The sequence below is a fragment of the Pleurodeles waltl genome, chromosome 2_2 (genome assembly GCF_031143425.1).
Source record: "Pleurodeles waltl isolate 20211129_DDA chromosome 2_2, aPleWal1.hap1.20221129, whole genome shotgun sequence".
Taxonomy (NCBI): domain Eukaryota; kingdom Metazoa; phylum Chordata; class Amphibia; order Caudata; family Salamandridae; genus Pleurodeles; species Pleurodeles waltl.
The window spans coordinates 1011664896-1011692422 of record NC_090439.1 but is presented as its reverse complement, the minus strand read 5'-3'; the positions used below and the strand labels follow the sequence as shown (position 1 = coordinate 1011692422).

Genomic DNA, 27527 nt, shown 5'->3' with positions numbered 1-27527 from the left:
TCTATCTGCTCCAATGGGAAACTGCACTTAAAATATATTTAAAGGTAGTTCCCATGTTCACCTATGAGAGAGATAGGCCTTGCAACAGTGAAAATACAATTTTGCAGCATTTCACCGTTAAGACATGTACAACACATCAGTACCAGTGGCGGCGACTCTGCTTGAACGGAGGAGCGTCATCTCCCCCAGCCCCCTACAGCAGCAGAAGCTGCAAACCTTTCACAAGGAAAGGACGTCCCTTTCTTCTGAAAGGGGCTGGGCCATGAGGTGAGGAGCAGTGAGGGGAGTGCACAGTGCACTCCCCTCACTGCACATGTATGTTTGGCCGGCTGTCTCCAGCCGGCCAAACATACATGCACAGTAGGCTCTCTCCAGCCCGGCAACAGAGAGCCTGCACAGGCTCCCAGTCTGCCTGGGAGCGTCCAGCCAGGGCACTCCCGACCAATCCTGCCACTGCTCTGTGCAGCGTCATGATTGGCTGCAGGGCCGACTGGGATCCTGTGCCCTTTCTTCAGCCTGAGGGGACGGAGACAGAGGCGAGGAGCGGCGCGGAGGTAAGTTTACTTTTGTATTTAAATTTATTTACCCCACCCCTGTGCGCTACCCCGCTCTGCCCCCTGTAATCATTGCGAGCCTCAACTGATCAGTTCATGTCTTACCTTTAACATATATAATGCCCCCTGCCCCTGGGACTATCTAGGGCCTACCTTAGGGGTGCCGTACATGTAGTAAAAGGTAAGATTTGGGCATGGCATGTGGGCACACTTGCCAGGTTGAATTCAGTGCAAGACTGCACACACAGACACTGCAGTGAAAGGTCTGAGATATGTTTACAGGGCTACTCATGTGGGTGGCACAATCAGTGCCGCAGGCCCACTAGTAGCATTTGATTTACAGGCCCGGGGCACACATAGTGCGCTTTACTAGGGACTGGTTAGTAAATCAGATATGCCAATCATGGATAAACCAATCACCAATACAATTTACATAGGGAGCACTTGCACTTTAGCACTGATCTGCAGTGGGAAAGTGCGCGGAGACAATAAACCAGCAAAAACAACTCAGACAAAATTAGGAGGAAGAAGGCTAAACGTTTGTGGATAACCCTGCAAAAAGGGCCATTTCCAACAGTACTTATACAGAGTCAGGCACATTTGGTCTATTTCCTCTTTACCCTCCTCTTCCCTGGTGTTCAGTGGTGGATTACCACTCAGTAATCACAATTATGTTGTTTAGTGCTACCTACAATATTCAAAGGGATGAGTCACAGATAATTTCTGTTTGGGAGGGCTGTCGTCTAATCAAGAAAGTATGTGTGATTTGAAAGAACTAGAGGCACAATCTAGAATTGCTGTTAGAGGCAGGAAATACAAAAGGTAGTCTAAAAGAGCATAGAAACTATGGCTGGGATATAGTTGGGAATATTGTTCTATGCGCTGCTAAGATTGATCAAAGAGCCACATATTTGAATCTCAGCAAGGTAGACTAAGCCTTTCATTCAGTTTGGATAATAAAACATGGTTCATGTTCCATTTGTTAATATTACAGATAAATATATTGTGTGCGAAATGCGATTAAAGTGTACACACTTAGTAAGCAGGATGTTGGTAAGATGGCGTCCAGGCTGACCTCTAGGATGAACATGAATTTAAATCTTGGCAAGGACAACTGCGCCTTCTATTGAGTATCTTTTCTTTGCGTAGTAATAATTCTTATACTTCGGAACAAAAAGACTTAGAGTGAGAAATGCTATTATAAAGGAAATTGTTAATTTTGTTGTTAAGAAAATTTATAGTTGTTGCATACAGTACTGTCGGGGTTTGATATTGAAGAGTTACTTGGAGTATAATTTAACTCCTCAGGTTTGGTGTAAACCAGATGAGATTTCATATAATGCTGCTATCAAAGGAATAGTAAATTAAAGAACCACAAAAATATATTGAAACAATCATTTAGGAGTATATTTAATAATCTGTAGTATTCTTTAGAAGGACTGTCTTAATGATTTTTCAATAAATATCCTATGTTTAGAAGCAGCACTGCGTGGTTTACTGGGAGCTTTGACAAGCACACCGTATTCTCCTACACAGCATCTAGAGCGAGAGCAGGCGCTTGCAAAACAATTTGCAGAAATTCTCCATTTTACACTCCGATTTGACGAGTTGAAGGTAAGTTGTGTTTCCGTGTAATTGACTTGAACATATTTTGTTTGAATGACTTGTCCATAATTGTTTACAGATTCCCAGTGTGAGATTTTACATAGCAACAGCAGAAATGTGGCTTTCTCTTTAAAACATCAAAACAATTTCTTTTGCACATAATTGTCTTTAGGTTGCACCAATTTTGTGGTTGAAAACAAAGTATGTGTTTAAATGAAAGCTTTTAATGTGTCTCCGGACTGATTTGGTCTAACAGCTAACTATATGGAAGGGGCAACACAAACAGCCGTCAAGCTTGTGGTGTGACATTGAGGATTTGCACTGTTATTATGTGATTTGTACTATACCTTTACTATTTTTTTTTGTGTTCTAACATTACGCTATGATGCTAACACAGATGACTTTTCTATGCAGTTCCTATGAATCATTGGATAGAAAGGACTAGTAAATTTCAAGTGATTGTCATAGACCTTTCTCAGTAAACAAAAATGTAGATTTAACAGCTAAGCGCTCAACCACAAGTTGAATGTATACAAGGAAATGTTTGTTGTGCTTCATAAAGCTTCAAAGCATTCACAGTTGAATAGGGTGCATACTTTGTAATATAAGTCGCAAAAATGAGCTGTATCAAAGACTTATTCCTGGGACATGATGTGACATGTTAGATGTCTAAGCTGCCTTTTGTGTGTAGGCCTCCCTTTGAAAACAAGCATTGGCAAAGCCAGTAGGTCTTTCTCGTGGGCAAGCTATTCACTTTGGCAATCAGGTTGGGTTAGCTAATGGGGAGGGTGGATAAAGGGATGATTGTAAAGAGCGCTCTAAAGTGAACAGCGCTGGCTGCTTCATAGCACTTTTTAGGTCGAGATTGCAGACACTGGGACAGGTGGGAAGCATGAGGAGAGCCAGGGACAAAATGAGAAGAAACAGGGAGGAGGTGTGAATAAGTTTTTTAAAAAAATATATATATATGGGGTGGACTAGAGGACAGAGAAGAAACAATGACTGGAAGGAGTGGAGATGAAAAAAGGTGATGGGGACACGGTTAAAAAAAAAAAACTATGACGCGGCTGGCATTGACCGCGTCATAGCTCAGAAATAGTAATTGTAATTATAGAACACTTGCATGCCTCTTTATGGCGCGTACCATGTTACTCCAGTTACTTTGTGATAGATTATATAATACCATTTAGGTGTGATCGTTAGTGGGGACAATGCGTACATTAAGATTCCAGCCCCTGCTGACTCAACAAGATAGGGCAGCCGGGTGGATGGGTATTCCTGTCTCCCCCCAGCAACCCCCAGTTTCTTTATCCCAGACAGTGTGTGTGCACAACATTTTAATACACAAAACAGTTGGGTCCCTACAACCACGTCAGCCCTTTGTTGAAACTCCAAAACAAGACACTACCTAACATTACATGTGAAAATAAAAAAATATATAAGCAAATAAAAAAAGTGAAAATCTCCAATATAAATGCTGTTGTGGTCAGATGTACAGACCACTTCACCCTAAAGACTCCAGCTCGCCTTCACTTCATCCCCTCGCTCCCGCTTTTATGACAGTCTACCCACTGAGCTGATGTAATTGTGCTCCATGCTCTGACGTCACAACTGCCCTACCATATCCTGCAAGCAAATCCCTGGGATGACATCACAACCCCTTTGTTATACCTTATGGCTCGCAGCTGAAATACTTTAAATATAAGAACAAAGCAACTAAAAATGTGTTTCGGAGCCCCTCAGTGATCCCTAGTCAATAATTACAGTAGAGAGAAGTCATGTTAAAAATAAATACAGGAGGTTTTCTATAAACTTCTGTTTGTGTCCTGTCTGGGCCTTTGCAGAATCTAAAACATGAACAAATGACTCGTATTTCTCTCTGGGAATGATGGCAATCCTATCATGAACTTCCTTTCAAAGATCATGATTAACCATTGTGAGGAATTAGAACAGCCTCTACTACATAAAAATATATAAAAACACACAGTTAGAAGATGAGCAATTGGGTGCAATTTTTAAAAGGCTCTAAATTTAGCAAGATAGCCCGGTGGGTTAAAGAAACTGCTAGAGAGGATGGTATCATACATTTATGGCCATATTACACTAGTGCACCAGAGGTGCAATGGGGGTTTACACCAGCTTTGTGTGCCCCTGTGTCACTTTGGTATTATAGAGGGGTCCGCAAATGCTTGTGCGGCCCCTTCTGTAATATAGATAGCGCTGGCAAACATACAGCACTAGCGCTATCATAAGAGGACGTCCCCTTGTTTGCATGGGGGCATGGCCTCATGCAAATGAGGGAATCTCTTTGCCTCTGCTCCTGCGCCATAATACTGACGTTGGCACAGAGGCAAATATGTCATTTAAAGTGTGCCACAAAAAGGTGGCACACTTTCAGTGTGCCTTCTAAATGCAGCCCTCTGAAGGGATGAAAGAGGGCCCCATTGACCTCCCAGACATCCCCTTGCCGGTGGTTGCAGTCACTTGCTGCACCTGCCTGCAAGGGGATCTCTAATCCCTTTCAAAAGTGCAGACGGGTTGCACCTGCACACAGAAACATGGAGCAGCTTTTAAACAGCTGCACCATATTTCTCTTGAATTTGCTGCCTTGGGGGCAGCACAAGTTCGTAGCTGCCCCGAGGGAAGTGCCTGCTTCCTGATAGGGCACGCTTCCCATGTTTGCACCTGGCACACCTGCTTTAAGGTGAGCCATGGCACAACGAGAAAAGGGCGACCTGTCTGTAATACGGCTCCTGGTAGGCAATAAAAAGAGTGGCGTTTATTTGAGAGAGAAAAATATGAGTTACAACTTTGAGAAGTGCAACTCTTGCAGCATGCACTATGATAAGTCATATGGAGCCTCTGAGACAGGAAAACTTAGATAACATAGCTTAGCGTGACAGTGAACCTGCTGTGGATACCTGCGTGTAACCTGAAGCCACTGTTAACTTTTCTACTGTTTGACTTAGCTTTTCATCTTTCTGGGATCGATAATTGACATCACAGCTGCAGGTGTATTATGATATTGCAAGATGATGGGGAACGTTGTGCACTAACGCACAGCCTTAGTGTTTTTACACTATATGATCTGAGAAGCAGGATGACTTATTGCGAGGCAGATGGGTCCCAGCAGCAAGATTTGCCTGAGAAGCGATGCCCTGTGAACTTCTGAAACGTGACTGTTCGAGTCATAGACAGATGATGCATGACAAGGGAAAGAAGTAGTAAAGCGCAGATTTTCTATCACTTCATCTCTAAGCACAGAATAATCAGCAGATTGCACATCTTCTGCCCAAGCTGGTTATTTTACCAACAAACGGTCTGTCCATGTACTGCCTGCTCTTTGCTATGTTCTCGACTTTCCTATCAGTCAATCAATCAGTGTATTTGTAGAGCGCACTACCACCCGTGAGGGGGGGAGGGGTGCTGCTAGTGCTCAAATAGCCAGGTTTTGAGCCGCTTCCTGAAAGTCAGCAGGTCTTCGGTCTGTCGTAGGGGTGAGGGAAGGGTGTTCCAGGTCTTGGCGGCGAGGTGGGAGAAGGATCTGCCTCTGGTAGTCGCTCTTCAGATGCGGGGGACGGTGGCAAGGGTGAGGTCGGCTGAGCGGAGTTGGCGGGACGGGGTGTAGAAGGTGAGTCGTCTGAGGTAGGCTGGGCCAGTGTTGTGCAGTGCTTTGTGTGCGTGGGTGAGGAGCTTGAAGGTTATCCTTTTGTTGACGGGGAGCCAGTGTAGGTCTCTCAGAAGGTGATGTGGCCAGTGGCGGCCCCTCCTTTAGGGCGGAGGGGCCACGCCCCCCCACCTTTTGCCCCCCATGAAGAGTGTCTGTCAGGCTGAACAAAGGTCAGCCTGACACACTCTTCATGTTCAGGTCAGGCAGCCAGGAACAGACATGCGCAGACTCCTGGCTGCCTGAGCTGAACTTCGCTGGGCTGAGGAGATCACAGCTCCTATGGGTGTGACCTCCTCGGCCCAGCAAAGGTGCCTCGAGGCCCTCCTCTGGGTGACTAGGAAAGCGTCACCAATTGACACTCTCCCTGGGCGCTTCAGTTTAAGCCCTGAAGTGCCCAGGGCGAGTGTCAATCAGTGAAACTTCGTCACAGAGTGGGGTGGGGTGGGGTCCCCAGTCTCACTGACCCCATCCCACTCTGTGACGAGGCTGGGACTGCTGCCTACCCTCGGTCAGCCAATGAGGGAAGGTAGCAGTCCCAACCCTCCTGGGACCTGGAGGCCGAAGGTAAGTGTGTGTGTGTATGTGTGTGATGTTTCAAATTGAATGTTTGGTGTGTGCGTGAGTGCATGTTTGAATGTTATGAGTGTTGTTAATGGATGTGCGTGTCTGTGTGAAAGAATGAGTGTGTGTGTGCCCCGCCCGCCCCCTCCCTCCTAAAGCTGCCGGCCGCCACTGGATGTGGCTGTGGCGGCGGGCATCGAGGATCAGGCGTGCGGAGGTGTTTTGTATGCGTTGAAGTCGTTTGAGGAGTTTGGCCGGGGCTCCTGCGTAGAGGGCGTTTCCATAGTCATATTTGCTGCGGACGAGGGTTTGGGTGACTGTTCTTCTTGAATCTGTGGGAATCCATCTGTAGATCTTGAGGAGCATGCGGAGGGTGTTGAAGCAGTATGAGGAGATGGCGCTGACTTGCTTGGTCATGGAGAGTGTTGAGTTGAGGATGATGCCCAGGCTGCGTCCATGGTTGGTGGGTGTTGGGGCTGCTCCCAGAGCGGTCGGCCACCAGGTGCCGTCCCAGGCTGAGTGGTTGGTGCCGAGGATGAGGACATCCGTCTTACCTGAGTTCAACTTCAGTTTGCTGTTCCTCATCAATTGGGTGACGGCCTTCATTCCTTCGTGGAGGTTGGATTTGGCGGTGAGGGGGTCCTTGGTGAGGGAGAGGATCAGTTGGGTGTTGTCGGCATAGATGATGATGTTGAGGTTGTGTAGCCGGGCGATGCGGGCCATGTAGACGTTGACTTGTGTAGGGCTGAAGACGAACCTTGGGGAACGCTGCAGATGGTCTTGGAGGCTTTGGAGCGGAAAGGGGGGGGAGGCAGACGCTCTGGGTTCTGCCGGAGAGGAAGGAGGTGGTCCACTCCAGAGCTTTGTCCCGGATCTCTGCGTTGTGGAGGCGGGTGCGTAGGATGCGGTGGCAGACTGTGTCGAAGGCGGCCGAGAGGTCCAGGAGGATGAGGGCCGCAGTTTCGCCGTTGTCAAGCAGGGCCCTGATGTCGTTGGCTGCGGCGATGAGGGTGGTTTCGATACTGTGGTTGGTGCGGAACCCTGACTGGCGTGGGTCCAGGATGTTGTTTTCTTCGAGGTAGTGGGTCAGTTGTCTGTTGACGATCTTCTCGATGACCTTGAGCGGGAATGGGAGCAGGGAGGTGGGGTGGAAGTTCTTGAGGTCTCTTGGGTCCGCCATGGGTTTCTTGAGTAGGGGTTTGAGCTCAGCATGCTTCCAGCTCTCAAGGTAGGTCGCGGTCTCAAAGGAGATGTTGATGACTTTGCGGAGGTGGGGTGCGATGGTGGCGCTTGCTTTGTTAAAGATGTGGTGTGGGCATGGGTCTGACGGAGATCCAGAGTGGATGGTGCGCATGGTTTTGATTGTGTCGTCTTCGTTCACGTTGGCCCAGACGAGTAGGGGGTCATAGTTGAAGGTGGGTGGAGAGTCTGAGGAGTCGGTGATTGGCGGGGTGGTCTGGCTGTTGAAGCTGTCATGGGTGTCCGTGATCTTGTGGTGGAAGAAGGCGGCAAGGGAGTTGCACAGGTCTTGTGAAGGTGGGATGTCGTTTGTGCTGAAGCTGGGGTTGGAGAGTTCATTCACGATGTTGAAGAGCTCCTTGCTGTTGTGTGCGTTGTTGTTTAGGCAGTCTTTGAAGGAGGTTTTCTTGGCAGATCTGATGAGGTGATGGTGAGTGCGGATGGCATTCTTGAAGGCGGCATGGTTGTCCGGTGTCTGTTCGAGGAGCCACTTTCTCTCCAGTTTCTGGCAGGTTTGCTTGGAGGCTCGAAGGTCCGTGGTGAACCAGCTGGCTCCCTTGTTGGCACCTCTGTTGGATGGTTTATTGAGCGGGGCAAGAGTATTGGCGCAGTCGTCGATCCAGCGCCAGAGGTTGTAGGCTGCGAGGTCGGGATTGGTGGGTTCAGTGGGTGGTTTTCGGGCGAGGCTGATGTTCAGCTGGTCTTGGCTGATTTTGCTCCAGTTGCGGTGGGGGATCTGGTGGGTGCAGTGGTGCGTGGTGGGTTTCTGGAAGGTGAAATGGATGCAGCAGTGGTCAGTCAATGGGAGTTCGGTGGTGTGGCTGAAGGTGACGTGGGGGCTAGCAGAGAAGACCGGGTCCAGCGTGTGGCCAGTGGAGTGTGTTGGAGTAGTGACGAGTTGTCTGAGTCAGAGGGTGGCTAGGTTGTCGATTAGGGTGGTCGAGTTGGGGTCGTTATTCTCCAGGTGAAAGTTCAGGTCGCAGAGGAGGACGTATTCGGCAGAGGCTAGGGCGTGCCTGCTGACGAGGTCTGCGATGGAGTCGCAGAACTGAGGCCGTGTTCCGGGGGGTCTGTAGATGAGGGTTCCTCTGAGGGTGGTGTTGGGGTTGGTGTGGATCTGGAAGTGCAGGTGTTCGGCGATGCTGAGGGTGTTGTTGGTACAGGTCGTGACCCTGATGGTGTTCTTGTGGACGATGGCGATTCCAACTCCGTTGGTACGATCCCTGTGGGTAATCTTGTAGCCATCTGGAATGGCTATGGCGATGTCTGGGGCCGAGGAGGCGTTCATCCAGGTCTCCGTCAGGAAGGCGACGTCTGGGATGGAGATGTTGAGCAGGTCTCAGTTCGACGGCGTGTTTGCATGCGGAGCCGGTGTTGAGTAGGATGCATCGGAGGTAGTTTGGGTCACGCTCAGCAGGAGGTTTGGTGATTTGGAGGCTGGTGAGGCTGCTGTTCCGGCAGGTGAAGGGTCCCTGGGTGTGCATAGGGGAGGCCAGGAAGCAGGCGTGTGATCAACCGGTTTTGAGTGCGCGGAGGGTGCTGGCGGTGTAATGGCGTTGCTGGCCGTGGTGGTCTTGGGGACCCTGGGTCCTGGCCCTGGGCGCGGTCTGGACGCGGCTGTGCAGCTGCTGCCATGTAAGGGGAGGTGGGAGGGAGGGGGCAGCAAATGGGAGGCCGGTGGCGGGCTGCAGGGACGCAGTGGCGGGAGGAAAAGTATTTTGAAGTGGAAGGGCGGGGTGGTGACGCAGCAGCTGGATAAAAAGGAAATTGAAGAGGAGGGCGGGTGGTGGGGGCCGCAGCAGTGGGAGGATAAGGAAATTGAAGAGGAGGGTGGGGCTGCAGGGATGCAGCGGCGGGAGGAGAAATAATTTGAAGAGGAAGGCGGGGAGATGAGGGCTGTGAGAAAAAGGCTAGCAAGAGCAGCGGCAACACCGGCACGCGGTGCAGGGGAGCGACCTGCCTGAAAGCTCCTTTGTGTTATTTGGAATTATGGTGCTGGAGCACTAGGTAGTTCCTGAATTCCAGCACAAGCAGCAAATGGCCAGTGAAGGGACACTTTATCAGAGCTAATTAATCTGTACTTGCTCCATGCGCCACCTCAAGAATATGAAGTGATGCATGGCCAATGAAAAGGCAGAAAACGAGCGACAATGATGCCAACTAATGATAAGCTACAGGCGGGTTCACAGCCCATTACTGAACACAAGAGTCTTGCAAAGTGAGAGCTCTTGCTCTCGCAGGCTCAACCTAAAAATGGCTATGGTAGCCTAGGCCAGTGACTTGTAATAAAAAATAAAAAAATTGCCAACCCAGAAGCAAGCTGTACATTCATTTCTCAGAAATCAATAGTATATTATGTAATTTAATCTGAGACCCCTTATTTATTTTCTTGATTGTGTCTCCAGGATTGCTTTGTGCATTTATTGATCAGTCTTCTCAGTAACAGTGCAAGAAACTTGGGATTTTATTTTGCATCCAACATATCACAAGTTTTTTCATCACTGGCCAGCTTCTGCGTTCTTATGCTTTGGAATCTTTCCTTTAGCCAGTAGTTGCGATTCAGTTTTAGAATGTTTCATAATAATACATAAACTATCTGGAGGTATTGATTTGCTGTCTTAGAGACTATGGAGAACAGTTGGCTTCTCAATTGTTCTGACTGTGAGGCACCTGGACATAATCACCTCCTGTTAACCTAACCCTCTGAATAATAATTCTGTGCTGATTGACAGTTTTTTGCCCTTGCAGTATTGCTTGATCTCCCTTTTCTCAGCATTCTCATACTAGTACTGCTAGTCATATTTTGTGTTATTTAACATATTTGGATGGCTGGTAAACACTCTGCTTTTGACAGTATTTTTGGTATTAAGACCTGGTAGAATCAGTAGAGCTGTCAGGTGTCTGAAGGCAGATACATTGTGAGTCATATCCTCTAATGGAATTTGGGTAACCCGATCTAATCATTTGTGTCTTCTACAGTCATGATGATAGAGATCGTGGAAGGATGGACAAGAGACTGAAACAATTAATAAGAATTATGTCAAACATGTTAAGTTTGACCCTCTTCTTTTCACTGCTGGCCCTAAACCCATACACATCGTTTCAACATTCTTAAAAAGCATTGGCAAAATAATCACTTTTAGGTCTAGCCAAGGTACTGCTTTTGCAGTCTTTCCAGCCTCTTATTTTCCGAAAGAATCGTAATAAAAACATATGCATTTGTATACAACCAGGAGAGCTTTTGGTCAGACCTATTCAACCATTGGTCTGTTCGAGTGACACTCACATTTCGTTCTGGCCCACCACAGCATTAGTCTACCTTCTTCAGCCATTGGTTTTCTACAGTGCAATTAAATGCATTTTTCTTCTTTCACATGTGCACATCTATCTCGAAAGTAGTCCCCCTCATCTTAAGGACTGGTAGGCCAATATTTTTTTCTTTCTGCATTCACTTAATTTTTTTAATGTTTTTTGGCAGTGGGACATATCTTTGTTTTGAAACTGTAGGAAGGTGCCTCTTTTGACACGCCTCCCGCCCCAACCCCACCCACAGACACACACTTGCCTGGTTTCTGGTGCAGTTTCGACTGAAGGGCACTGGGTCCCTGCTAAGGAGGTCACTAGTGCCAGATCTTTCACCCAAAACTGCACAGTCGTTTTTCCCAATTGGCAAACCTTTAGCTACCACTGAAAGTCCCTAGTAAATGGTACCCTTGGTACCTTGGGCATGAGGTACTAAAGGAAAGCCCCTGAGGGCTGCAGCACGAATTGTGCCACCATCTGGGACCCTCTTACTAAGTGCTCACAGGGCTGCCTTCGTAGCCTGCATGTCTTGGTGCAGAACTGAAATGAAAACACGACATGGGGCACAGCCTGTGTCCCCTGTCCCCATTACACTGCATGCAATATATGTAAGTCACCCCTAGTAGTAAGTGAACAGGGAAGTCATTTTAAGTACGTGTGCTGGACACTGGTCATTATGAGATCCCCAGCTACATGATGGCTTCACTGAAGATAGGGATGTTTGGTATCAAACATCTCCTATTAATAAACCCTCACTGAATCCAGTGATGGATTTATTAATACATGCACTCAGTGGGCACCTTAGATGTGCCCCCTGCACACCTACCAACTCCTACCGTGGCCACTGACTAGTCAAAACCAGTGCCGCCACCTTATACAAAGTTCTGCCCCCCTGAGGTGAAAGCCAATGCTCTCAAGGGCTCAGAACAAAGGCCTGCTCTGGGCAGAGGTGTGAGCTCCTCTCCCAGGCAGGATGGACATTCCAGAGTGGGGAGCTTCAAAGAACTTACCACCTTTGTAATGCGACCTAGGTCTCTCCAGATGATGGAGATGACCAACCTCTGTGTCCTGACCCCACCTTTGGTGGCAGCACAGGCAGGGAAATGAGTTAAATTGGGAGGAGTGCCCACTTCATGCCAGTCCCAAACCCTACGGTGGACGAGCTGAAGTGGACGTAAAGAGGGTTTAGTCACTCTATAGGTGAGTAACCCATTGGCTCCCACTGGCCACTCCCTGTAATGCCCCTAAATTCAATATTTAGGTAGCCCCCCTGAACCCTAAAACTTATTTCAGGATGACCTCAGAAGAGGCAGACACTACAGAGTCGCACCAGCAGAGAAGACTGCAGACAGCAGCTAACTTGACCCCAGCCCTATAAGCCTGTCTGCAGCCCTTGAAGATACTGCACCAGAAGACGACCAGTCCTGTAGCCCAGCAACCTCCAAATCCTTGAGAGGACTGCCTGCCTTTGATAAAGACCAAGATCTCCTGAGAACAGCAGACCTGTTCAAGAAACAACCAACTTAAAAGACAAAGAACTCTGCCCTGAGGAACCGTGAAACCGACTCTGCATCCACCTCTGCACCCAATGACCACCGCCAGAGTCCAAGTTGCCCACCAGTCCTGTGAAGGTTCCCGAGCATTTCTGAGTCTACCGTTGACTGACCCTTGCCTGACTCTGTCTCAGAGCCTGCAGCCTCAATCTGAAGACTCCCCCTGACCGTGACCTGTCCGGTAAGCTGTTTCCGATGCTAAAAGACACTCTTGCACCCGGAGCCATGGGTGTTGGGGCACTGGACCTTTGGTGTCCCTATGTCCTCTTCAGAACTTACCTGGGCAGCTGTGGGGTTCTTCATTCAGCCTCCTGGCCTGAGCCTGCAACCTTTTTCCAAAACTGATCTCCCCTTTGACTTACATTGGGCGCCCAACGCTGTGTTGGCACTCTACACTCAGCTGCCCCTGTGGGTGTAAGTTTGGTGCTTCCTTGTGGCTCTCCCTCAGGAGACCAACCTCTGACACCACTTTACTCACATGTGACCAGCACATCTTGGTTCACCCCCTAGTCTCCATTGGTTAACATTGGGCACCCTACTCTGAGTTTTACCTCTGCAAATGGCTGCTCCTGTGCTGCTGTGGATGCACTCTTAGTATTGATTTAAACCTTAGTTGGTGTTGACCTAAAACCCTGAAGTCTGGATTTGTAAGTCGTGTGCTTAACCTGCAAAACTCCCATAGGTTAACATTGCTGTACTGAAACATTGCACTGTTTATTTTTGAAACTGCAGACTATTTGATTGAAAGTATAATTACCTGATTACGTAGCTCTTGGGTATGAAAGATATTAAAATAATTGTTATTATTCTAAATTGGTTTCTGATTTATTCTTTGAGTGTGTCTCATTGCTTCTGTGAGTAAAGCAAATGCTTAGCACTACCCTCTTAGCTTAACTGCTCGCCCACACTACCACACATAGAGCTTAAGTCCTATCTACTTGTGTCTGTAATACCAATTAGGGATCCACTGGACTCTGCACAGTGTACTTCGTTTTAGTGCACTGTACAGAGAGCCAGCTTCCTACGGAAACCATATGTACTCCATCTTTAGTTGGTGAGATTTTTACTTCTTACTACTGTTATATGTTTAATATCTATTGCATAGGTTTGCTAAAACAAAAAACTAGCGGTGACTGCTATTCTTTATCGCTCTGGGAAGTAATATGATCTTTCAGGACCGATAACTTGAGGGAATGTTGGGAACCTGTCCATATATGAAATCTACGAACCCTGATGAAGTCCTTATAGGACAAAATGCGTTGGCTGGGCCGAATTTTGTTACCAATAAAGTTTATTTTTGATACTGAAGTATGGCTCCCAGCTAATGAGGAGTTAAAAGAACGTTTTCTTTAGCTTTGATATGGATCATCCTTTAAATATGTTGAGTTTCTAGAATAAGGATAATTCATTTTGTGAACTGTGGTGTTCCCTTTTCTTTGTTCACAATAAAACATTATAGGCTTGCCAGTTTGGCTTTGCCAGTGTTTGTCCTTAAATCCAGTTAGGCCTACACATTTGACGCAGTTCAAATCTAAGATTGCCTTCTCTTTTATAAAACTGTGTCCAGGCTTCTGTGGAGCCCACCTTAACACCTTTTGTGGACAAAAGCTGCAGACTTGCTGTCTCCCATATGCATTCTATGCCTCTTGGCTGATTCATAGAGCAGTCTGGAAGCAGTGGAGGGGGTATGGACTTGCAAAAGTAGTAGGATGAATGCCAGTGTAGTCTTTGGAATTGAAAGATGACTAGAGGTTGTCCAGAGTTTTGAGGGACACACAAATAGGACCTGCTGGGCAAGGGAAGTGAACATAAGAGAAAAAAAGTTATAGAAAAAAAGTTGGAAAACATTTTGACTTCCTTAGGGGTGTGGAATTTAGCAAAATATCTACTTATCCATGGGACAGGTTGCGTCATAAATCTTCTTGTCCTGTGAAAGAAATTGACTTTGTCCTTTTGGTGCTGTGTAGCACGGTGACAAATTATGGCAGCAATCCTATTATATAAGAGCTCCGACATTAGCATCTCATTTTATGCCGGGGCTAATACTATAGTAGGGTTTAATACTAGCAGCCACCTTTCTGCAGATTTACGTAGCGGTGCGGGAGACAGCGGTAAGCAGTAGTTCAAAGGTTGGAATGCCCTTTTGAGTCTGTGCGAACCTACTAACTTGCATATTTGGAAATTTACACCTAAGAAGAGCATAAGTAAAGCTTCGTCCATTGTTGGGTGGGTTGGAGGGGGAAGAGTGGTTGGAGGGAAAGTGAACTTGTAAACGCTCAATAGAATTTTGCATTAATAAATCTACACATGCATATTTGCTTGTGCTAAATTATAGTACCCAAATACTTTCTAGTAGTACGATTTTCTGGTCTACTTCTGTAATTTCTTGTGAGTTCATAAAATACGTTACTCTGCACTAGTGCAAACACATATACCATGGATGCACTTTAAAAAAAAGTTTTTTAAAGAATTGGGCCCCTAATTAGGTCTGGCCTTAACCAAGACCTTTTGTTCCTGTTAAAATTCTATCTTTCTTTCGCTAATCATCTTTCAGTTGGTTTCACTGTGAGGGATTGCAATCTGCTCATTCTCACAGAGCATATTGGCACACAATGTAATTTTGTTTAGTGCCAGGAACTCCTGTGTTAATCTCTCGTTTTTGTCTTTTGCAAATGTTTATTACAGTGATGAGGGCTCATTAGTTCCCACAGCAATAAAGTTTTACAAAGGCCATGTCAAAACAAGACGCGCATTGGCAGAACTAAAAAAAAAAAAAAAAAAACTGACCACCAATTTTGGATCTATTGGCTTTGCCAATGTTTTATTTTCAGGTTTCCCATAATCTTGTTGGAAACTGGGTACAATGATTTTCTATTATGAATTTTGTTTGTAAATAGTAGCATGCATCAATGCATTTTACTAAATGTTGCTTCAAAGAAATGGTACCTAAAATTTCACAGTAGTTTAGCAAAACGTTTTTTTCTTAGTTGCATTTTTTCTGAACATTTTATTTTGAAAGCAAAGAATCATCAGACTTGCTTTCAAGCTTCTGTAACTGTTTGTATTTAATCAGAGAGTATTCTGGGAGTTTTTTATGTAGCATCTTATTGATAAACTTTGCAAATGTTTGTACACTTTTTTTTTTTTTTACTGGAAACAGTCAATAGTGCAGTCCGAACTTACAGCATTTATTTAAAGCACTCATCCTAATAATAAAGGGTTTGCAATGAATGAACCATAAATACAAGTTCGAACAGCTTAAACAGGGTCACAAATATTAACTAAACTGCAGACATAGGATGGTACTGTAAACTGGCAGCCAAAGGGTTTGTGCTGTAGGGGGTTGTGCTTGCTTGTCCCGAGGACAAAGTAAAATTAAATCTTGTTGTCCTTGACCTCAGACACTATGTCCCGGGCGTCGGGCTGTAGGAATTGAACACCCCTGCTGCCTTTCTCTTCCTTTAATTTCTTCTTCTGCTTTCATTTTCTTACTTATCTCCTCCAGTGCATCAATGAAAAACTGTTCATCTTCAACTGCTGTGGAGACATGTTTACAAAACGTTTTGCCTTTTTTTTTAAAGAAAGATTAAACAAATAGAACAGAAAGAAATGTGAAGACTGACTAATAGAACCTCCACTCTCAGCTCCACCCATTGCCCTTCTCTTACATATATACACGGTTCACTGATTCATATCTGAGAGTGCTGTTGTCCAGTCCAGGCATTTTGGATTGGAGGCTGGGGGAGGGGCGGCAAGTGTGAGAAATAACATGGAAAATCAAGGCCGCTGACTTGAAGCCTTAATGATTAAAGAATGATAATGGGATCCTCACTCATCCTGGTTCAGTCAGCTCAGTCAACCCAGTAAAGTTTGTAGTTCTACACTGAGTAGTGTCTTTCAAATTCCACATGACCACCAGTGAAAGAGCTGCTCCTTCATTATTCACTCCTCCATCCCAAGAATGCTCTAGGTAGAGTAATCACCAGCCATAACCCTAGCTCATCTGATAGTTATAACACCGGCTACTTGGTCAACTGAAGCACCTCATGCAATTTTTGAAAGCTCTTTTTAAATCTGTCTGGCATACTGTACAAAGTATCATCTGGTTTACCACACCCGACCTTAAACACCTGCTTATTCATCACAAATTCCGTAAACATATGACATGCTCTCTAACCTCCTATTGCTCCTCCCTAAGCAAGCAGTTGTACCCAGTAATGTAAATCCGTAATGTAGGGGTAGCTCCAGGTGCCTTCACATAGTTCTTCAAACTAGGGGTCCTGCTGACATGGGGGAGGGGTGGAGTTGGGTTGGTGTGTTGTGGCTGGTATTGATTACAGGAAGGACTATGCATTAGCTAAGATGTCATCCTGCTGAAAACAGTGCTGTGTATTTTGGTGAAAAAAGTTAGTAGGCTGCTCTGTAACATCGTTTGTCTTGTGTTGTGGTTGGAAGTAGCTATCAAAGGGCTCGTCAGTGACCTTCAAAGTCCATACTGATTATTTCTAATAAAGGATAATTCTGTGTATATTTGTATTATGGAGACCAAGCTACTCATTATGTGGTCAAACTTGTATTTGAGAGCATTTTAAAAGGTATGTCTGAGCATAAATGCGCTGTGCTTCAACAACTAAATATGTTTACAGCTACCAGTTTTATAGAATAATTGTGAATAAAAAAAGTTGCTCATTTTGGAGAGCCTGATTTTTTGTTGTATTTTTTTGTATTTTTTTTTTAACACGACTTGCATTGGGCAGGGGGGAGGGCTTGAGACCACTGCTTCACATCATTGTAGATCTGATTGTTATAAACATATACATCCTCAAATGTCTCCAGACACAAACTCAAAACTAGTAAGATCGTGGGTCTTCAGCAGATTGAACCACTGTTCTGGCCTTTATTCTTCCTTCCTGTGAAACCAAGATGTTAAACTGCTTGAATTGGCACAGGACTGCTCGCCAAAACATACAGTAAGTGACTACTGATAGACTCGGGATCTCACAGCTTTGCTGTGTTCCAAACCGTCAAATATCCCATCTGATCCGCCAGTGATCAAATACGTTTGCAAGTGCAACATGTAGTACTGCATTATTTGCTAATGTGTATGAAAAAAACAGCTCAGTACATGCTCTTCGTCTTGACCTACACTTCGGTTGTAGATATCCATAACTACTGAAATATGTAAGCGTTTACCTATGCAGAATTCTAACAGGTATGCAGCTAAGTATTTTGGATGTTAATGGAAAAATGCATTTACGTTTTTGTTTCTGGAGGGAAACTCACAGTGAAGAAATAATTTTCCTGGCACTTAACGAAATACAGAGGGGCTACCTCCCCATTACCATGTAGCAAACACACTGGGTCCTTTCCCTACTTGTAAACTACATACAAATTGTTTTCAGGGTGGAATCATTAGTTGAATACTGTAAAAATTACAAGTTTGTGTTACTTACATATTGAAGGTTAAGCCCACTCCACCTTTCTTAGGAATGCTGATAAATCCTCCCTAAGCCCCGGATTTGCAAATGCACAATTTCCATTGAAGTGGCGCAATTTGCACATTTTTGTATTCCTTTTTAGAGGGTACGGCTTTACAATTACTGAGATGTGAATCCGGAATGTGGCTCTTGCAATCTTTATGGGCACACAAGTAAAAAATGTGTGCCCAAAACGTTCAATTAATTGGGCCTATAAAGTTCCATTGTTTTAAAAAATATCTATAAATATATACATGTGTCTGAGGCGTTTTTCGTGATTCAGCATTTAGTATTTTTCATTTCAACATACTTGCCAATCTGTTGTACTGCTTTGTTAGTAACAAATTGCTGTTCCATTAAGCTCTGTTATGGTAGCATTTGTTGCCCTAGAAGTTAACTAAATAAAATAATACATTTTTGTAAGTTTTAGTATCATACTTGAACAAAAGATCAATAAAATATTAACTATTCAACAATATATGTACATATTCTCGAATTCTAAAAATGTTTTAATATTTCCAGTTAACCATTGCACGTTGTTTAACAAAATACACTTTTTACATTTCCTCTAAATATTTTAGTTCGAGTTCTGAAGCTTTTGCGTTGTTAGATTAATCTAATTGTTTTTTTTTTTAGATGACAAATCCTGCTATACAGAATGACTTCAGCTATTACAGAAGGACGTTAAGTCGTATGCGGATTAACAATGTTCCAGTAAGCTAAATTGTAGAAATATTTTTTTCGTTTACGCACAGTGTAGATCAGGTTGTTTTTGACATGTTGTTTACAGATAATACATATAAGAGTTTGCTTTTTCTTTTGTAAAGTATGCATGCAATGTTTAGTGAACCCTTCCTTCTTGGACATTGCCAATTTTAGATTACAATTACATCGTGACCTGTTGTCAGCAATTCTCGGATACTGAGTTTGCTCAGCACCACCAATTTCCGCTCATTTACTGACTCTTATCCTATGTAGACTGTGCCAATGTTGTTTGTCCTCTATACTAGGTGCATCTTGGGCTGAATTTAGGTTTTGTGCTCATGTTGTGTTTTTTCTTAATTGTTTACTGGATTGCTAGCCATAAATAGTAATTTAGAAACCACATTTGTCAAATGACTCACTTGCTACCTTTTCATATTAATTTAATGTTCATTTGCAGGCAGAGGGAGAAAATGAAGTTAATAATGAAATGGCAAATAGAATGTCCTTATTTTATGCAGAAGCAACACCAATGCTGAAAACGTTGAGTGATGCAACAACAAAGTTTGTGTCAGAAGTAAGTGCGCATACCTGTACTACAGAGATTCATTTGTATTAACTTCAGTAAAATAGTTGCTTTTTTTCTATGCAAGCCACATAAAAAATACTGTCCTAGAAGTGCAGATTACATACCCCTTCAGGGTAAAGATGCACTTCTCAGTATAAATTTGTGTGTTTCGTTTTCTTAGCTTAATCAGAAATGGGCATTATGATGTGCCAGCCAAACTAACAGAGGATACATATTCCCATATGAAGGAATTTAACTTGTATAGTCTCACTTACATTGTTCAAGCCAAGAGCTTCTGAAATTCTTGCATTACATAATGGCAACTGTTTTACAGTTCCAATGGTTTAACAGTGATGTATATTATTACAGCAAACATCACACTATTTTGCCTACTTAGCAAGACTAGGCAGATTTAGGAGTACAGCTATCTTTTCTTTTAATGACCGGCTGCTGGGCCTGTCACTGTATGGTACAGTGCTGTTTCTTGTCTCTCCAAGCCGTTACCAAGCATGTGGATTCAACCTGGGAAGTAAATTTTTTTGTTCTGCAAGCCAGTAAGTAAAGCAGTCCATTGATATGCTTGTCGTCTTTCTAAGGGTTGGTGGGGTGCACCTTCTCTTTTTGTGCTATTGAGTGTTCAAACCAGTTTATCACTCCTGTTAACATGGAAAATGGGCATCACTGCCTCGAAACTCCTAGTATGTCTCATCAGTCAGTCTTACTCTTTTGCCAAAAGGAGACAAATTGTGGTTTTCAACAAGTCAGTGGTTAAAGATTAGACAACACCCCTTCATTCTAATTCTTGAATGTGAGGGATGCATGCTTCCGCTCCCTTTTACACTCGTTATTAACCTCCTAGCCTGGTGCTTGTGGCTGAATTTGATAAAACATTGTAACTGTGTACCTTAGTCTTCTTGTCACCTGCTGACATGATCTTCATACTATGCACTATACATTTAGAGTAAATGCGTTTCACTCTCTGTAAAATGTATTTTGTTCATGCTTGCACAGATTTGCCTTCCTTTCCAGGAATGGGACAATAAGTCTTGAAGATTAAAAAATCTTCTGAGCATTTGTAGAATATTTTTTGTCTTGTACCCTTGATGTACATTTTGATCTTGGGTAGTAGGCAGAATGGAATGTTTATTTCTACAGCTTTATGTTACAGTCCAGAAGAGCAGTGCGTTCTCTGCATGCACACTCCACAGTCTGAGAATAACAAAATTCTGGTGTCTATTAAAAGTTTGTCACCCTGTTGTTGCCCTTCTGTTAGATGTTTGAGTTTTTGTGAACCTTATCGTTGGAATGCTAACACTTTGTGATCTCGACCTAGGACACTCACTGGATTGGTGTCCTATGTGCTCTGCCTCCCTGTATCTTTTCTGCCAGTTCCTTATTATGAACAAGGATGGGATTAAATTGAGGACGCCTTCTCTGGGTACATTTCTGTTTACTACAAGGGCAACTGAGCAAACAGACTTTATTCCTCCACAATCTGTCTTCCAAATCATTCAGTTTCTCCTTATTCTGTATTTAGCATCCCTTTCCTTGGAATTTGCTTGCTTTGCGGTTCTTTCTTCAACACTCTTCTCTCAGACGATCTTGTGGTTTTTCCATATGCTGTCTTAGTAGCGTGACTGTGATTATTCTATCAAATTTGTTGGATGGGCCTGTTGTCTCCGTTGTTTAGGGTTCCTCAAAATGTGAACTTTTTTCAGCAATGTGGGCCATTTTTGCCAAGTTGCCTTTGATGTCTTAGAATGCGAAGATGTATATGTAGTAGTGTGAACCAAGATGAAACGTAGTGCAGTGTTTTTACAAGTTCAAAGGCAAAGATACACTCTTCATTAGAAGGGTGGCTAGTTTGAGATTGAAAGTGGACTGTTACTGCATATACTGAACTTTAATGAGACATAATCAGAGCAGGTTTGGGGCATTTCTGATGAACACATGGATGTCTTTCTATATCCTGGATCCGTTAATGGCGGCCTGTTACATCGATTTTCCTTTTAGCATTTATTTGTCTCCAGTTTGATAGTGTCCTGGCTGCAGGTGTGTGGAGAGCCACTGGAGGTGGGGAGTTAGTCAGCAATGTAAGTAGGGGTGTTAGTCATGATAGCCTTGTGGATGATGTAGCTGGTTTTGATGATGGTACGAGCTATCAAGGGGAGTCCGTGGAGTTCCACCAGGGTGGCAGTGATGTGGCCAATGTGCTGGGGCTCGCAAGATGCCATTGAGGGCTAGCAGTGTGGATTGTAGGAGGCTTTGTAGTGGGCCATTGCCACAATGCAAATGCAAGAGTTCAAGGACTTGCATAGCAGTTGTGAAGTTGGCTCCCAATGCTGGTGTGTTGTCTTAGTTTGCCCAGTATCAAATAAGGGAATATGGGCTGTGCAGAGTGATTGATGTGGTAGTCTCTAAAGTTACTGCAACATCCAGTCATAGTATAAACAGGCTTCTGCAATCATTATAAATACACAGGTTGTTGATTGCCTTAATGTTACTTGCCAAACAAACAAAACTCCCTGTCATTCTGTCCAGAAGAGTCACTCCCTGTTCTGCCTTAAACCCAAATGGCTTATAGAACTCAAAGTCCAGCAGCCTTAAGGCAGACCTTTGCTTTGTTGATAACCAGGGTTTTGTGTGAATAAAGTTACCCAATTCATATTTTCAGTATTGCCAGAGAGGCTTGCAGTCTGAAGCTCAACAGGAGAGTCTGCCTTATCCACATGAAAGTAGAGGCTTGCCTTTCCTCACTACTGGTTGTCTGCAGCAAGCTCCCCTACTCAAGCTTGTTACCCCAGTGCATGCTGTCTGGGACCCCCAACAGTCTCAGCTACATGGGCTCATTAGCTGTTTGCTATGAGGCACTTCCACCTTGCACCCAGGAGTCCAGATAGCACAAGGTATTTTTGGGCAGCGGGCCTTACAATGCCATCTTCTCCATCACCTCCAGGCTGCCACTGGAGGTGGACCCAGAACTGCAGAGCTTTTTCATGATGTGCTTGGTGTTTGGTTGCTGTTGTACAACCTTTTGCCATGCAGCAAAGTGATGCTCTATGGTGGCATTTGTGTCTAGGCAGCAATCTTGGCTATTTCCCTTGTATGTTTTTTTTTTTTTAGATGAATGTCAAATTTGCTGACTTGTGCCCGATTCCATGATGATATTTTAAAAGGTTCATGCACATCATATGACAGAAGCCTAGATATGTCAGGGCCATTGATTTTTGTTAGCTGTGCTATGTTGAAACTGATGTAAGACTTGATACTAGAACTGTGATAAGCAGTAATACTTGGAAGCTGATTTCCCCTTCCCCCTTTCTTCACCCCACAAAATGAACATTTGATGGAGGTGGGGGGTGCGGTGAATACTGAAGATGACAGTTAAGAGATAATCATCCAACTTGGAATTCTGAAAAGCAGCTGCTGATGGCTCAACATTATTTCCTTGTGCTGAAGAAGAATGGAGGCCTTCATCCCTCTAAAGGGCATGAAGGGCAAATTCAAAATGCTTGCACTGGCGCAGGTTCTGCCCTGGTTCCAGGTGACTGGATGGTAGCTTTGGACCGTCTGGATGTGCACTTTCATGTGCCTAGTCCTTCTGATATTACCTGCAGTCCAGGTTTGACCCTGAGCATGTCCGATTTGCCTTGGCCCCCTTTGACCTTACAAGCACCCCTCGAATCTTCACAAAAGTGATAGCGGTGGTTGCTGCACATCTGTGGAGGTTGGGTATACCAGTTTTTCCCTACCTTGACAACGGCTGTTGAAGGAGGACTTGCTACAGTCAGTCATAGATCACTTCCAGCGAACATCAAACCACCAGACATTTTTGGTTTCTTGATTAACGAGCATAAGTCAGACCTGACTCCTTCGCAATCACTTTGTTTGTCAGAGCTAGAGCTTTTTTGGGACACAGTGCTGCTCAGGGACGCTCCTCTGCTGCATCGAGTCACAGACATTCTGACTATTGTCCTGATGTTTCAATCTCTGTTCTGGATCTCAGAGCAGCTCTGAGGATTCTTGGCTTGGTGGACAGATTGTCCACTTTGCCAGATGACATATGCAAGTTCTGCAAAGGAAACTGAAGTCTCAGTGACCCCAATGCCAAGAAAACCTGTTGTGTCATCCAGGGTTCAGAGGAGACTACACAAATTCTGCAGTGGTAGTGCTCAACGGCAACCTGATCCTTCACCACTCAGAGCTGTATTGGGGAGATCATCATAAAGAAGTGGAGATCAGAAGACTTTGGTCTTGGACAGAAACACAGCTCCACATCATTCTGTTGGAACTGCAAGCCATTTTGCTAGTATTGAAGGCCTTTCTGCTGTCCATCAAAGGAAGGCTGGTGAAGACTCTCATGGAGAGCACCGCTGCCCCGTGGTTCTTCAAGAAGCACGGTAGAGTTGTGTCCTGAGCCAAGGATCATGAATAGCAGCTGGAGTGCAGCACATCTGGCGACAGTTGGGAAATCCATGGCTGAATCTCTTTGTACCCTCAAGAACATGCAGTGTCGAGATTTCTTCACATTGGAGTTCCCAAGAACACTATCTTTCGGTGACTCAGTTATGCTAGGGGGGGTCCAAGGGACTACCCTGCGAGTTTCTGTCTCTGGTTCTCTTGCCCAGAGTTGCAAAGAAGATTAGGAATGACCAAGCCCTGGAATTTCTACTGGCATCAGATTGAGCCTGGAGAGTGTGGTATCTGGAATTTATGGGCGTGAGCATTTGCCCTCTGATCAGGCTATTGCTTCAGGATGATCTTCTGTCACCGCAGTAGGTCCGGGTTCTGCACCTGAACCTGCGCAATCTACAGTTGCATGCATGGAGATTGAGCAACAGTAGTTAACTACATTCGATCTACCACCTGAGGTTGTGGATGTCATTCTTTCATCCATGCCATGCACTTGGGTAATTTTGTGGCATGGTGTGGAGTCAGTCACACACTCCTTGTAAGCCAAACTGTCAGATGTTTTATTGATAGTTTAGTCTTTGGCCCCCAAAGCCTCAATGCTTTTTCTTAAAGGTTTGGCACACATTTTATCTCCCAAACTAGTCATGATTCTACAGCGAAGTCTTCATTTGGTTCGGATGTTTCTCATGTGCAACCCTCAAACCAGTGCAGAGTTTCTTGTTGCCTCTTCTGTCAAAACTGGTTGTGTGAGTGATCACCAGGCGGTCTTGGTGCAGCTGCCCTATAGACTTCTCACTGGTTGAGACTCCTTTTCCCTTTAGGCAGTCCATCACCCTCAGTGATGTTTGCTCAGGGTCACCCCTCGAAAGAAGGAGCGACTCCTTTGGCTGCACCCCAAATGAGCCTTTTACTTTGATCGTACCAAAGACCATTGGCGAGAACTATCAGATTTTTGTAGGGTCCTTGTGGCAAAGAAATATAAGGCAATGTAGAAAATGGCTTTGTTGAAGTGGATAGTCATCTGCCTTCAGATTTGCTATGCATTGGCCAGGAAGGACTGAGGGCTTATTGCACCAGGGCTAGGGCTGATACCACTGCATTGACACAGAGTGTCTGTTCTTGACATCTATGAGGCTGTGACAAGGATGGCAGTGCATATGTTCATGAAGCACTACTTCCGTGAGAGCCATGTCAAACTGGAAAGGTATTTTGACTTTTTGGTCTGAGTCCACTCCACAGACCCTACCCCTTTGAAAGTACTGCTTTGGTATCTGTTCCAAAGGTGAGGAGTCTGTGGTTAAAGGAACAACTTTCTTACCTGCGGTAACCCTTTTTTGCTGGTTGATAATTTCTCTAACTGCAGATTCCTCACCGTCCTCCCAGTTCTGTGGAATGACATTTTGGTACCATCTAAAAAGGTTGAAAATTAGAGATCTGCACACTGATACCTCTAATTGTTCTTGTGCTACACCTGAGAACATTGAACAGGTCAAGTAAGAAACTCAAGGGTGGGGCTTATATACAGCTCTGCTCTGTCAGTTCAGGGTGGAATAAGGCTATTGCGGAGCTGCCTGGCACATAGGAGCACTACTGTAACAACCTCTGGATCTAGTGTGGCGCCTAGGAACTATTCAAAAGGTGAAGTATCTGTGATTAAATAGAATATCCCCCAGAAAGAGCATTACTACAGGTAAGTCACTTGTTCTTTACACCACCAGCAACAGATGTCTTAAAGGCAGAGATTATTCCGAGAGCAAGTAGTCTAGGATTCTTTCACCTTACATCTCCATACCTGTGTTGAAGCAGGTTTGATTTGTCTGTCCTATACCACAAGACTTCAGTTGCCAGCAGGTTCACCAAAATTCTTCCCAAAGCGACTAATAACCGTGAATCAGTGGGCCTTCAACTGATACAGTTTGGCTGAGCCCTACTTACCCCTTTTTTCTTGTTAAGCTCTTTGGTGTGGTGGGCATCTCCAAACGATCTAATGAGGAGTTAGTCATTTCATCTTCCCTTACCACAAGTATTTATGATCTTGGATGCTTCAGTATCTGGTTGAGGTGCGAATCTGGACAGCTTGACCTTCAGTAGTCCCCGTTCTCAGAAAGAAACAAGAAACACAAGCAGGTGCTGAATTTTATCGACTATACTTGTGCAGTGCATTGCCTAAACAAACCAGGATGAGTGGGCGCCCTACCTCTTTGCCAAGAAGCTTTAGCCCTGTGGAGCTGGGCGATAGACAAATTGAGCTATTAGTATTTTATCCAACATTAAAGGAAAATCATAAGTAGATTTCTTGGTTGTTCTTTTTTTTTTTTTAAAGCAAATCATGAATGAGAACTTCGTAATCAAAATGATTTTCCATTCGCTTGTTGGGGTGTGCCATGTGTGGCTGTTTTTCAACTCTGCCCATTAGTAAGTGTCATCTATTTTGCTCAAATATTATTTAATCCCCATCACTAAGGAAAACTTTCATGGCATTTGATCTATGCTGGGAATATCTCCATTACCAGAACAATCAGTTGTTTCACCCAAGCATCCTGAAAGGTCAACATTAGCCAAGTTCAATTTGGATAGGGGCTTGGTAAATATATCACTTACCACCTATCAAGCGTTCACTAGGAAGGTTTTCGTAGTACATGATCAGCCTTTGAATCATGATGCAAAGTGAACTCTTTGGATCCTTCTAAAGTTGATAATGTTATTCTCTGAATTGGCTTGCATTTGGCAAAGACAAATCTTAATAAGAGGCACAAAGGTTACCTAACAGCTATTTTGGTTTGTTTGTTCCAGATCAAACCTCAATGCTGTTGGTACTTAGGGTTTTTTAAACGTATTAATTAAACATTTCCTTTTTTTTCTTGCTCATCAGTGGAGTCCTAATCTTTTGCTAACTTTTCTCATGAGGGAGCAATTTGAACCTTTTACGTTATTGTGAATTATAATTGCTTACTTGGAACACCGCTATTAACAACAGACAGACATGCTGGTGCAGATCAGGCTTTATCAAGTTGTCCTCCCATTGCCATTTATTTTCCCAGAAAGGAGGTTATTTTTATTTGCGGGTTCAGCCTACCTTTATGGCCAAAATACTTTTTGAATTTCATTTATCTCAATTGCTTTCTCTTTTTTTCCACTTTATTTACTAAGGATGAAGAACGATTACATAATCTTGATCCACTGATGACCAATAATTTCAGGGTTGTTAACAATTTGTGTGTTTCTCTTGTTAGCAAACTGTTGGGTAGCCAGGAAACAATCTATTGCCATGTGGTTTTCTTTAAAGGTGTATTAGTGTTATGAATTTGCAAATGCATCAGTAATGGCTACTTTCAGAATGCATCCCATAAGGATCACTGTTGCTACTTATTTTGTTTTGAGAGGAGTTCTTCTCCAGGATATTGTTTGAAGGTATATTATTTTGCTAAACTCACTACATCATGTCTGTCGAGTGGCAGTATTCCCGATTTGGTAGAGCAGTTCTGCATTTTTTCCTCTTGAGTAACGGATCCTCAACCACCCCACATCTATACTGCTTTGGGAGTCTTCACTTAAATAATTTGTCGGAAAGTGTTTCTGTTAAAAGAACAAGTTAGTTACTTTGTATAATGTACTTTCTGACTGATGTGGGTCGTCGTGCAGATTTCTTATTACCTGCCCACCCCCTATCTTTGAGAAATCTTTTTTTTTTTCCTGTTTGTTTTATAATTTTGGTTCCGTCCTTGGATACCAAACGTATGTGGTGACATTTAAAATTCTGGTAGTAACTGACATCACCCGGAGCCTTATATGTACTGCGTATGTCGCTTCTGTTGTCATCTCATAACATAGATCATGATCTTTTTCGATACTACGAAGTGCTGGTGATGAGGGACAGCTTAA

General features: G+C 44.2%; 1 protein-coding gene across 10 annotated transcripts in view; it reads left to right on the top strand.

Annotated features, from left to right (window-relative positions):
- Nucleotides 1-27527, top strand: part of CYRIB (CYFIP related Rac1 interactor B) — a 316777-nt gene that overhangs the window by 269122 nt on the left and 20128 nt on the right. For all 10 annotated transcript variants that reach the window (XM_069220746.1, XM_069220749.1, XM_069220753.1 and 7 more), the window contains 3 exons: nucleotides 2032-2168; nucleotides 18599-18676; nucleotides 19125-19241. In XM_069220746.1, coding sequence (XP_069076847.1) covers nucleotides 2032-2168; nucleotides 18599-18676; nucleotides 19125-19241 — 332 coding nt within the window. The remainder of the gene's footprint in view (nucleotides 1-2031; nucleotides 2169-18598; nucleotides 18677-19124; nucleotides 19242-27527) is intronic.